Genomic DNA, 12931 nt, shown 5'->3' on the forward strand with positions numbered 1-12931 from the left:
TTATTAATTGATAACAATTAGTTAGACAAGTAAAATGATAAATTATGTATAAATAATTTATTAAGTGGGCAAATGAATTCTTTTTGTGACAGTTTTCAAATAAAATATTTGCTTGATTAAATTAGACTGCGTTAGAGCTGCCTAACATAAGCATTGTGTTTTTATAACGGATACATACCAGTGTAGAGTAAGGATGACATCGGGTCGGGTTTGGGTCGGCTTTAGTTAATCCCGGACCCGAACCCGATTAAGAAACCCCGCCCCAAACCCGGCCTGTAACCCGTGGGGTCCCCATTTACTTACATACTATCGGGTTTCGGGTTCCCCACGGGTAAACGGGTATACCGATTATTCATTCTGTATCTATTTTGCAATAAGTTACCAAATCAAAATATCGAAAACTAACATAACTACTTCATGTTTAAAGTATTATAAAATATCACATGCAAAAATTTGATTGAAAAGTTTCTAAAATACTCAAATACACAAAGTATATAAAATATCACATCTCGAAAACTTGTTGTATATGATTATATTGAATAAAATTATACTTGTTTTCAAAACAAATAAGAAAAATCTTTCATACATTAACAATATAGTACTAATACTAAAATTTTACATAAAAATTATTATTAAAATTCTTCGGGCCGGGTATATGGGTATGCGCGACGGGTATACGGGTCGGGTAAACGGGTTTGTATCCAAAACCATACCCGAACTCGGAAATTTTTTTGTAACCATCCCGACACCCGGCCCATGACCCGACGGACTCGGGTCAGACCCGACCCAATTATAACGGGTTTCGAATTTCCTCATCGCGTACGGGTCATTTTGTCATCTAGTGTAGAGATGAATGGTGGTTGCTTTATTTGAACATATCCACAATATATAACAACCCTCATTTTTCCATTCTGAAATGACCAAAATACCCTTGGTGTTTTACTTGATTGTTCCGTGTATTGATTTTAGGGTTGTTATCCAGTTAAGATTTATGATCTTAATCAATACTCACATTTAATGAGCTAAACCCTAACCCTAGTATTTATTATTATTATTATTATTATTATTATTATTATTATTATTATTATTATTATTATTATTATTATTATTATTATTATTTTATTATTATTATAAATATATAAGTATGTAATAATACGTATAAATAATATATAAGTGTACGTATGAAAAATGTTTGAGTTTTGTGATATATATATATATATATATATATATATATATATATATATATATATATATATATATATATATATATATATATATATAAGCTATAGAATAAAGATAAAAAAAAAGAAATACACACACACACACACACATATATATATATATATATTAATAAAATCGATTAAGATAAAATAAATAATAAAAATAATAACAAAATACAATAGTAATCTAGAATGTTCCATTTAATTAAAATAAAAAAATAATTAAAAACACCCCTAAGGGCTTCGTCCGAAAATTTTATATATAAAAAAAAAAAAGAAAATGTAATTATAATTAGTTTCCAAATATAAACCTAACTTGTTTAAAAAATATGTAACGAATTTTATAAAAATTTTAATTGTACATGATAATTATTAATAAGTATTATGGGATCTGGGAAAAATAATTTTTCAGATTTATATCATGTTTATATATTTTAAATAATTAAAAACAGTTTCTATTTAATCGATATATGAATAAAATCGGATTTAACTAATCTAAATTCTTAAAATTAGTAAAAATAATTTTTAGAGAATGTATTTGACTTATAATAATTATTCAAGTCGAAATATTAATTTATATATGATGTTATATAATTATTTTATATTTATTTACATATCGATCGATGTATATATAAATAAAAGGGTTTAAAATTATTTTAAACATAAAGAACAGTAATAATTTATTGAAAACTATTTAAAACACTATTAGAACATATGAAAATAATTTTTGTAATTTTTGGAATGTTATTTATAATAAAATACGAATTATGTATTATTTAAACATAGAAACAATGTAAAATTTGTAATAAATATATAAACAGTAAATAAATTTTATATAAAAACTTTCCTTAGCTTATATAATATACTTATACCTTCGAAAATTATAAAAAATAATTATTGGGTTGAAATAGTATTTATTTTGTAATTTAGTTTCTATTATATGTATACCGAAAATAGATAATAAGATAAATATAAAATAAATATAATATTAAGATAAATACATTTTATAAAATTTTTATAAAGGTATATTAACTGTAAAATATCTGTAAAAATTATAACCCTATTTTTTTGATATTTATTTAATTAATTATGAATTTATGTTGTGTATATATATATATATATATATATATATATATATATATATATATATATATATACGATATTTATAAATATAATATATAATAATTAAATTATTGTTATAGATATATTTAATTAATAACGAACATCAATATTAATATTTAACTAATAATAACTTATATATTAAGTTAACTTATAATGTAAATCAAATTATTAGTGTATATAATTAATACAAATAAAGAATAATATTAAATAATTAAATATAATATATATTATATAATTTTTATAATAATAATAGTTATACAATAATATAATCACATAAAAAGGAAAATATTTATATATGTGATTAATATATACATATTTAACATAATATAACTATTAATATATAATATAATATAAGCAACTAATTAATATATATAATAAATAATAATGATGGTTAAATACTTATTATGTACATATATAACTTGAATTATGATTGTATGCACAAGTAATCTATTAAGTGTTGTATTTATATACACACACAACTAGTGAATACTATAATCATAGTAATAAACATACGACTTATACAAACTTCACCGCTACTTACGGTCGTAAGTGAATGATGTCTAGGTTGTCATTATGGGATAAGGTTGTGGACCTCGAATGTCATGACATAGTTTCTGATCAAGAGTTCTGGCCCCCGGTTACATCTGATCATTCCGGACTTATTTGATAGCATCGATGTTTGGGCAAGGTTGTATAAACATCAATGTGATTATAGTAGGCATTGCAAACATTTGTTAATCAACCTTTATGTTTAATTAGGATTTTCATTGTCATTTGGACAATTTTTGATCAAACTTATATATCTCTAGGTTGAGATCTCGATTGCATTTCTTGCTTCTTTTTTCGTTTGTGGATATTCTTCTCCGTGCTATTCTAAGGTGAACTTCATAGCCCCGCTTTTATATATTTGAATGCATTTTATAAATTTGGGGTGAGACACATGCTTTCTTTTAAATGATTTACAATTTAGACACAAGTGCCTAAACTTTTTGATATGCAACTTCATGAGACTTTTGTTGACTTGTATTCTTACATGCAAATCTCCACCATAATATCGTTAATTGCTAAAATTAGAATGTGGCAAGCTTAATTATTGTGAATTGGCCTATTGAGAGCGACGTCTCTACCCATTGACCGATCGTCAAGGGGGTACATAATAATGATTACCGACACACGCGCAGTGTCAGGGGTTTTAGTGTTTAGCTCGATATTATAACTCATGACATATTGATTACTTTTGATATATTGAACTAAATCTTGTGGTCTAAAAACTTTATTATGATTAATAAACCTATGTTATTCACTCAACCATTGTGTTGACTTTTAAGCATGTTTTGTCTTAGGTAACGATTAGCTTATGTACTGATGATAATTACTATATGTGTGCTGCCTTGCATTGGAGTCTCGCATATTTCATTTTATTATCTATTAAACATTTGACATTTACATTTGGATTATGATGTAAAACTTCATTTTTTATTCCGCTACAATACAATTAATGTTTTTCTTAAAACTTCTCATATAGAGTCGTTCTCGCTTATATACTTGTGTAATGATATTGAAAAGTCAAATTTACCCCTTGCCCTATTTGGGGGTGTAACAATATACATAATTATCTTACTTGTAAATTTACACGTTATTACCCAATTATCTACATATACTATTACACAAAGTCAGTAGTCTCCCCTCTATGGTTACTGTTTTCATTGGACTCATTGTCCTTTGAGAATATTTTTAAAGGTATCTTTATCAGAGCATTAGGAGTCGGAGTATTTTTTTCGTCGTTAAAGGGATTTAATGGTAGGGACGGGTGGAGTTTCCACTCCCTGCCGTCGCTAAATCGGTGTTAAATCCCACCGTTGCCCTGGTAATGGTGTGTTTGATTTTGAATATATCTATTATTCAACGGATATATTCATTAAATAATTTGTTTTCCTCTATATATACTTCTACATTTTTTATACTCATTTTCACAACAACACCAATATTTCTTCATACTTCTCCAAATTAACTTCTATTCTCCAAATAAACATATTTCTTTCATAAAATGTCTTCAGCATCATCGTCTAGCGAAGAGTTTTTTATGCAAGTGCTCGATATAATCAATAGCGAGGCGTTAGAAAGTGAAAATGAAGCGGAAAGTTCAAACACACGTCGTTATATAGAACGTGAACATGAAACCGCACATGTACGTCTTATTACCGACTATTTTGTTGAAGGTTGCAAATACTCCGATGAAAATTTTTAGAAGGTTTCGAATGCGGCGTCGCGTATTTCTCCGAATTATGGAAAATATTCTCAACTACCAAAAAGGAGGTTACCTGAATATTTTATGTATTTTCATTTATAAGTTGATGTGCGCGGCAAGTTGAGTATTAGTACATACTTAAAAATAAATGCCGCTCTACGACAATTAGCTTATGGTGATACACCCGATCTTTTTGACAAGTACTTGCAAATGTCGGAATGAACATGTCGTGAATCACTAATGAACTTTTGTAAGTGTATGATTGATTTATATAAAGATGAATATATGTGAGAGCCTACCACAAATGATATCAAACGATTGAATGAAGCTCACGAAGATCTTTACAGTTTACCTGGAATGATGGGAAGCATAGATTGTATGCATTGGGCATGGGGAAAATGTCCCGTTGCATGGAAAGGTCAATTTACTCGAGGAGCTCACAAAGTTTCAACTATTAAGCTAGAATCTGTAGCCTCTTATAATAACTGGATTTGGCATGCTTTCTTTGGGGTTGCGGGTTCAAACAACGACTTAAACGTCTTGAACGCTAGTAATCTCTTCAACTCAATGCTTAATGAAGAAATAGAAGACATTCCTTTTACTGTAAATGGAGTTGAGTACAAAAGAGGATATTATCTAGCGGATAGTATATATCCCGGGTGGGCATCATTTGTTAAGGCGTTTTCAAGTGCAAATGACGAAAAACGTAAGTACTTTTCGAAGAAAGAAGAAGCAGCAAGCAAGGATGTTGAGAGGACTTTTGGTATTTTACAAAGGCGTTGGCATATACTACAACAACCATCAAGGACAGAAGCATCAATGTTATGAAACAAATGATGTATACGTGCATCATATTACACAATATAATTGTTGAAGATAATGGTTTTGCTATAACCGAAAATGATTAGGTTTACGAACCCGTTCGTAATATGCAAGCAACTTGAATCAAGAGGTGCGAAACTTATAGGAGGAGGACTAAAGAATTACGAGATAGGGAAGTGCATGAGGGCCTATGATCGGATTTGATTGAACATGTATGGGCTAATCGTGAGAAAAGTTTCTTAGTCGGAATCCGTGGTTCCACGGGGCAATAAACTAAATGACCTTAACATTTACATTCACTTAATATCTAAAACATATCATTAAACTGTTTTGTTTAAACAAACCGTATTTTCACGGGTCATTTCACTACTTTACACTATAATACATGTTACCCGATTTGATATTTACTGTCACATAATATAAACATAAACATAAACATAGAAAGATAAAAGACAGAAAATACACAGCTAGATAGTTGCCATCGAAAATAACCCCCGCCGACCTCTTCCAGTTACAACCTCAACCAACACCATCGCTGCCGTACACTGCCGGAACAAACCCCAACAACAAAGATTTGAAGAAATACACCAAATTTCAGAAAAGATAGAAGGTAGTAATATTTAATATTTGAGGCTGGGAATAACCACCAACACCGTCGTATACTGCTCGGACTAGCTCAATTAACACCATCACTACCAGACACTGAGGTCAGAACAACCTCAAACAACATCAGATTTGAGAAAATACACCGAATCGAAAAAAATGACATAAGATCTGAAAAAAATAACTATACTTGACACTAACACCATAGACCTCCTCCTACTACCACCATCTTCCATCCCTTCAACTCATTTTTAAATGGACTGTTAACCACCTCCACATTGACCTCCTACCACCACATAAATTAAAATAACCGTAGACCTCCAGCCACCTCAGAAAATAAGGTGAGTGCACGATGGTCGACGGTCTGGACGGTAAAGAAGAAGGCAGGATGAGAATGGTGCTTCGGCCGAATTTAATCAGAGAAGAGGATATGAAAGTGGATAAAGATTTAGATCTATGATATTTTTGGGGGGAATAATAAAGAAATAAAAGAAACAGTACTTAATGGGTGAATATATCTTCTGTGTACACTTCGTATGGAGTTTTCAATATGGATGGGTGAAGCCCAATTCTTTATTTTTATCGGTTACTAGTTTCTATTATTGTTGTACTACTATACTTATTTTAAAATAAAAATAAAAATACATATCTATCTATCTATATCTATCTATCTATCTATACATCTATCTATACACTATAATAAATTGAGGGATTTAATTACTACGTCTCAGCCTCTCCTTAAAACTTGACGTGTAATCCTAATTGTTAAATTCTAATTGGTCCTTAATTATAACCACTATTGACATGGAAGTCCATCTGACCAAATTTTGAAATCAAATAAACATAAATCGTCAGTTTCAACCGCAAATTTCGGATCGCTCTCATCAATCAACAATTAAATTATCTACATTTTCTTTCATAATTAATATCAATCCGATAATATACTCCCTTCCGTTCAAGCTAAAGGATTCAAATCTATTATCATCTAATAGACTACCCTCCTGTTAGCATTTTTCACTGCTTTTTTTTGCTGAACGTGATATTAGTGTTTTGAAATATATACACTCACGATGCAATTATTCAATGGTAACATGGTTACAATCTGTTGCAACCTTCAATCTTGATTCTTAAACGATTTCAACCTTCAATTATCAATTTGTCGGGTGTAAGTATTCAATTTTTCCTATTTCTATATGATATAGCATATTTGATTCTTATTATTTTGAACTCGATTATTTTACTGATATATGGATAAGAATATAAGAAAAAGATTAATTGGTTTTGATTTAATTTGAATTTGAAAATTGATTATGGTTCGTTCAAAGGTAAAATTAATTGTGCTTTCAGCAATAATAATCGATTAAAATAGAACCGGGTACGTTCATAGTTTAAACTGGTGGTTGTCGGTGAGGATCAAATGCAGCAAGTTTCGATCAAATGCAGCAAGTTTCTGGAGGTTACAAACCTGGTATGCATATTGTTTTACCTGCTTTTTTTCTTCATACTGTTATGAATTCTTTGTTAGTATCTGTTTATTTGACTGTCTGATGTGTTTTGTACTTAACTTGTTGCTCTTGCCTCTTATAATTGATTTTTATGTATGTTCTTTTGGTTTAACTTCATTGCTTTATACAATTGTATGCTACTTTGTGCAGAATAATGGTAAGATGTTTTTGTTGTTATGAGAGCTTATTCTCATCTGCCCTATTTTTGCGCAGAGGTAACATCTAATGTTTTTGTTGTTGAAGATCAGGCACAACAAGTGTCTATACCTGATAACAATGATGTAGTTATTAGTTCTGTTGATAGGTTCATATAATTCACATCATCCCATGATCATACATCATCTGATTCCCATCAACGATTCATCTTTAATTAGGGTTTGAAACTTGGTTTACCATGCTTTCTAGGGTTTCAAACGAATAATCTTCGTCAGATCGAGGCGGATGAGATCGGTGAGCCTCGCTTTGTGTTCTTTATTGTAGCTGTGTTCAGCACTATTGAATTGGTGACACGCATAGATGGTTTGCCATGTTCCCAAACACTCAAATTGTTAGTAGTAGCAACAATCGATTTACAGCGTTAGTATTTGTTAATTGATTTAGTTGAATTTTTTTTTTTATGTTTATTCATGTCTTTATATGTCTGAATTGGGTTAGTTGATTACTGATCGTTAGGGTTTTGTTTGTATGCTATTTTCGTATATTTATTTGAATGGTTCATTGTAATTTTGGTTTAGTTTTGCTCATGTGATTTTGGTTTATTATACTTCTTAACAGTGGAAAAATGTGGTATAAAGAACAGTAGCAACAATGTGGAGCGGTGCTTATCACTGATGAGCTACAAAAATTATCTTATTGTAATAAATTCATGCATCTTTTTTAAAACGATTCCAATGTGTAGAGGAAAGAATGCACAGATTGATAAGCAACCTCGTCAGACTTTCAAAACATGTAAGTAGTTTGTATTTGATATATGCACCAGCTTCTGGTTTTAGATATGCAAACCTATTAATCCTAATAATTAAACAAAATGTAATGGGACATTGAGAGGTCTGTACACCGGATTGTTATCACGTTAGATGTTCGACAACAGATCATGTCAATGAATCAAAAAGCTCGGGAAGAATAGGAGCATGCTGATGTCGAAAAACTTCAAAGAGTGGATGAGGCAAGTGTCACATTGTTCTAACATTATAACATTCTTTGATCTTTTACTGAGACTTCAAATTTGTTGTTGATGAAAAACTAGCAATGTTGTTCATAATGTGTAAATGAATTACATGAGATGAAATATTGCTTACTTTATATCTCTTGATCGCCTGATAGTTAATGCTTTAATATACTTTAAGTCTAATAAAATGGGTTTGAGATATTCATCAAGTTCTAACAACCCTTGAATATAAAACTTCCATGATCCCAACGTGCCTCAAGCTTCTACATTTGATAGTGGTAATTTGGTTTATTTATAAACGGGTCAATCTTGGTTATACTTTGCTTGTAATGGGTTTTAAATGTATACATTCAAAGAATGAAAATTTCAGAAAGAGGAAAAACAGAAGCTTACAAAAAACTCATAGGTAATTAAGGTTTTATGAATTTTTTATGAAAAAATGTGTTTTCAAGTGTACCCGAGACATTCGGTTTTGTGCTATATTAAAATTACCAACTATGGCTAGAATTACAACCCACTCAATCTACTAATTTTTCAGCTTATTTTTAGAATTGGGTTTATATTAACTAATCATATTCTTATCGATAGGTAGCAAACATGAGGCTCAATGTACTCTTTAGGAGATGCATAAGTGCTCTTACACGTGGCGGACCTGGTGAAATGCCAAGGCCAATTGAAGTACATGCTCATGATCCACTACGTTATGTTTCTAATATTCTCGATTGGCTACTTCGGGTTCATGTTTATCGGTTCATTTTTACTTGCATTATTTTCACAAGTTGAATCTTATTTCTTTTCACAGGCTTAGGTTTATCGATCCACTTATCTATTTTTTTTGTTTAAACTGTAGATGTTGCTGATTGTGTATGTTTTGGGTTATATTCCCATCAACTGCAACTCTGATTATATGGTACTCAAGGTATGCTGACAAAATGAAATTTTATTTGGAGGGCATGCATCTCATGGAGCTGGAAATATATATTGGTTAGAAAAAAATTAACTTCTTCTAACAAAGATATATTAAGTTTATATAATTCGAGACGATAATTGCTTGATACTTTACAACTCGCAAATGTTGCTGAATAAAAAAATTTCAATTTTATTAATGTTGTTGGCAAACCTTATAGGGGATAAATTATTAGACACCATTTTACATGTACATTGATAAACCTTTTCTATGATATCATGATATATGATTGATGGTTCAAGTCAAATACATGTTTTTTTTTGTTTATTTAAATAAAAATCTGGAGTTCAGTTATAATGTTATGTAAATGGGTTGGTTGAAATCTATTTGATTGTATTATTATGTCTAAGATTTTGTTGACCTTTGACCATTTTTAAGCTACTAATGATTTTCATTTTTTGCTAATCTATTAATTAATTGTTGTTAAATGATAACTATTCCAGGTTATCTGAAGTCAAAGAAAAATCAGATTTTGGTGAATATAAATTATGGAAAATTCCGAAATCGAAGAGAGTTTGTTTGCTCTTGGTGAACCAAAGGTCAATACAGGTTAACCTTTCTAATGTAATTAGTAATTCCTCTAAAAAATGACAAGTCAAATTTTATGATGTGTTTGTGAAGTATCACATTCTGCATTTATGTATATAAATGTACGTATGCATCATATTCGTTAGTCGTTATTTGTGTATTATGAAACCTACCACTATAAGACATTAATATGGTCAGTATTTAGAAAGTTAGACTAATGTTTGTGATCAATCATTAGTTATTAATGCATCTCACGAATACTGAATACGGGCTGCAACTTTAGGGCCCGATCAACAATCACACACGTAGTCCATTCGTGTAAAAATATATGTTTTGAGCCGCCTGTACACCTTTTTTTTCCTGTAAGACTAACATTGTGTTTTTATTGTAGTTACATGGAGAAATGTGCAAAACGCTCGCTCTGATTTATGTCAAAGTCTTGAGCATTTTTCTGGAGCTAGAAAATGCTCGTCCACGTAGCACTTCAGGGATTCAAGCATTATGTTCATTGCATATAGCGTTAGAGAAAGAAAAGATGGCTATTCAACATTGTGCTGAATGTAGAAAAATTTACTTGGTACTTTAAGATTTAACATTTTGATGCTCAAGTAACGTGTGTATTTGTTTATGTGTATGTGACTGTTTTTAACGTTTGCAGGATATAACGGGGAACTCAGTTGTATTGAAATTTGAGAAGGCGAGATCAGCTCTTGAAGATGGTCTTAAAAGGGTTGAAGAGATAGTTCCCACAAACTATAGGATGTCAGGTACATATAAGCAAGTTTTCTGCAGAAGGTTTTTATTGGAGGTTGCAAATTGGGCCGGTCGCAAGGGCTGGTTAGTGTCTAGAATGTGTTTTTTTATATACGGGTCCAAATAGGCCATTCATGCTGGTTGAAACACTTCCGTCAAAAAGTTTGTAGTTTAATTTTTTTTTTTAATAATATAGCATTTGAAATGTAATAATTGAGGTTTTATGTAAGAATCGACCCATTTATAAGAATACAGAAGGCAATTGCTACTGCTAATTATCATTACCACTTTTATGAAGTAATTTATAGTTTTGTGTGTTTGAAAGTGTAAAATTTCATTTATTGTCATTTGTTTTGTTGTATGTATGACCTAAACAACAAAGTTTTCAAGTATGCTTTGATGTTTTTAGGTTGTTTATGGAGTATTGGTTCAAGTTAAATATGCAATTGGTACTTAATCTTCATTACTTGAAACAAATTTTGCTTTTGTTTCTGTTTGAAGTACTTAAGTTGTGCTCTGCCTGTTATTTTTTGATAGATGTTGTCTTTATTTGATGTTTATTGCTTATGCATTCTGTTTAGTTTGCTATGTTGTTACACTTATGTTATTAGTATTCTTTCCTCTTAAAATAGTAGTTATGGTTATGTATATGTGATGGTGTTTAAGAAAAGTAATTTTAGTCAAGTCATTTTGTAGTTTACCTTTCTTATATATTCCGTTTGAACTTTTAAAGTTTGTCAATGATGATATATTGCAATATTTATTAGGTTTCAGGATAAAAAATGCCCTTGGTCATCCCGAGCTAATAAAGTCTTGATCTCTTATCTTTGGTGTTATGTTTTTAGTGAAATAAGGTTGGAGAAAACAATTGGAGAAAACACCGGTTGCAGTCTGAACAAACCAAAACCGTGAGTATTTTTTGCCGATCTACTTTTTTTTTTTGTGAAATGTCTATGTTTCATTTATTATAATTATTCACGTTCCGCAGTTGTATTGAAGCGGAAGACAACAAAGGAGGACTGTGTTATACAATGAAGATGTACACTGCCCTATTAATTTTGTTTGGGGTTAAAGATGTAATGAGTTTTATTATATGATGAAGTTTTAGAACTCTAAAAGTGTAATATATGAAGTTGATAAGTAAGAACTTTGAACTTTACGACTCAAATGGAGCAGAACAGCTTACATAAGTGATAAGTTTATATTATATATATATCTGATCTTTGAAGGTATGTGTTAGAAATAACACTTTCATGGGTCAGTTTGTTATAATGGTTGTATAAAGTGAAGGACCAAGCTGAAATTTGTGCAAGAGCTTTTAGTAAAGAGATGGTGGATCACAAGATGATACACTTTGTATAATGTAGGGTTGAACCTTTGGAATTAGTTAAATAGAATTCAATAGCAACGTTTAGTGAAGTTACCGATCAAATGGGTCAAAATGTAGTTGTACTTATTTTACATTTACAAACTTATTGAGTAATGCATTGTTTTGTCATTGTAAGTGTATAATATAAGTGTATAATGCTATTTTTTGAGATGTTGTACAACGCACAGACTCTTAAATTTAAAATGATGTTAATTTAACTTCGATGACTAACCTATTTTGGATGCACGCTTCTATTGCCTTTAACTTATTTAATTTTTTGGCTTATGCAAATTATTATGTCCATTGGTATACACGTTCCTTTGGGATTTGCTGGTCGTTTGTTTTGCTGCTGGAGTTTCCGGATACTGCGAAGTTTCGTCGTTATAAAGTAATTTTTTTTGTTGCCATTGATTTACTATTGATCATAGTATGTGATTAATTTCCTTTATAATGCTTGTCACCGCCGAATTTTGAACATGATTTCTGGTTGTTGGTTGATTTTTAACTTCATTTTACATACATTATTTGTTGTTTGTTATTACATTTACTGTACATTAGCTTTATATCTATCAGCGACACATTTAAATGATTTGGTATTATTTTACAATACTGGCTGTGGTATTCCC

General features: G+C 30.3%; 2 protein-coding genes across 16 annotated transcripts; both read left to right on the forward strand.

The window, feature by feature from the left end:
• The first annotated feature begins 4389 nt into the window (after positions 1–4389).
• LOC139841994 (uncharacterized) lies at positions 4390–5418 on the forward strand. Its single transcript, XM_071832175.1, has 2 exons — positions 4390–4530; positions 4885–5418. The coding sequence occupies exons 1-2, from the start codon at positions 4390–4392 to the stop codon at positions 5416–5418; spliced, it is 675 nt and encodes a 224-aa protein (XP_071688276.1).
• Positions 5419–6903: 1485 nt separating this feature from the next.
• Positions 6904–12402, forward strand: LOC139839377 (U-box domain-containing protein 6-like). Of its 15 annotated transcripts, none has more exons than XR_011756933.1 (9): positions 7188–8096; positions 8295–8689; positions 9281–9437; positions 9539–9672; positions 10099–10194; positions 10575–10743; positions 10842–10950; positions 11782–11844; positions 11925–12402. XR_011756933.1 is itself a non-coding variant. In XM_071829443.1 (9 exons), the coding sequence occupies exons 5-8, from the start codon at positions 10144–10146 to the stop codon at positions 11787–11789; spliced, it is 354 nt and encodes a 117-aa protein (XP_071685544.1). In that variant the 5' UTR covers positions 7189–8096; positions 8295–8689; positions 9281–9437; positions 9539–9672; positions 10099–10143; the 3' UTR covers positions 11790–11844; positions 11925–12399. The 15 variants fall into 15 exon arrangements, 13 of the variants coding, with proteins under 13 accessions (XP_071685537.1, XP_071685533.1, XP_071685536.1 ...); XM_071829443.1 differs by having other exon boundaries at positions 7189–8096; positions 10575–10760; positions 11925–12399; XM_071829436.1 differs by lacking the exons at positions 11782–11844; positions 11925–12402 and adding an exon at positions 6904–7180 and having other exon boundaries at positions 7385–7483; positions 10575–10760; positions 10842–11217.
• Positions 12403–12931: the final 529 nt, after the last annotated feature.

The sequence above is a fragment of the Rutidosis leptorrhynchoides genome, chromosome 4 (genome assembly GCF_046630445.1).
Source record: "Rutidosis leptorrhynchoides isolate AG116_Rl617_1_P2 chromosome 4, CSIRO_AGI_Rlap_v1, whole genome shotgun sequence".
Lineage (NCBI taxonomy): Eukaryota > Viridiplantae > Streptophyta > Magnoliopsida > Asterales > Asteraceae > Rutidosis > Rutidosis leptorrhynchoides.

What these genes read in the sequence shown, in the direction of transcription:
- LOC139841994 (XM_071832175.1), top strand. Translation starts at nt 4,390, where the DNA reads ATGTCTTCAGCATCATCGTCTAGCGAAGAGTTTTTTATGCAAGTGCTC. An exon ending in GTGAACATGAAACCGCACAT is followed by an intron (nt 4,531 to 4,884) that starts GTACGTCTTATT and finishes TATATGTGAGAG; the next exon opens with CCTACCACAAATGATATCAA.
- LOC139839377 (XM_071829436.1), top strand. Translation starts at nt 10,144, where the DNA reads ATGGAAAATTCCGAAATCGAAGAGAGTTTGTTTGCTCTTGGTGAACCA. An exon ending in TTGCTCTTGGTGAACCAAAG is followed by an intron (nt 10,195 to 10,574) that starts GTCAATACAGGT and finishes TTTTTATTGTAG; the next exon opens with TTACATGGAGAAATGTGCAA. An exon ending in AATGTAGAAAAATTTACTTG is followed by an intron (nt 10,761 to 10,841) that starts GTACTTTAAGAT and finishes TAACGTTTGCAG; the next exon opens with GATATAACGGGGAACTCAGT.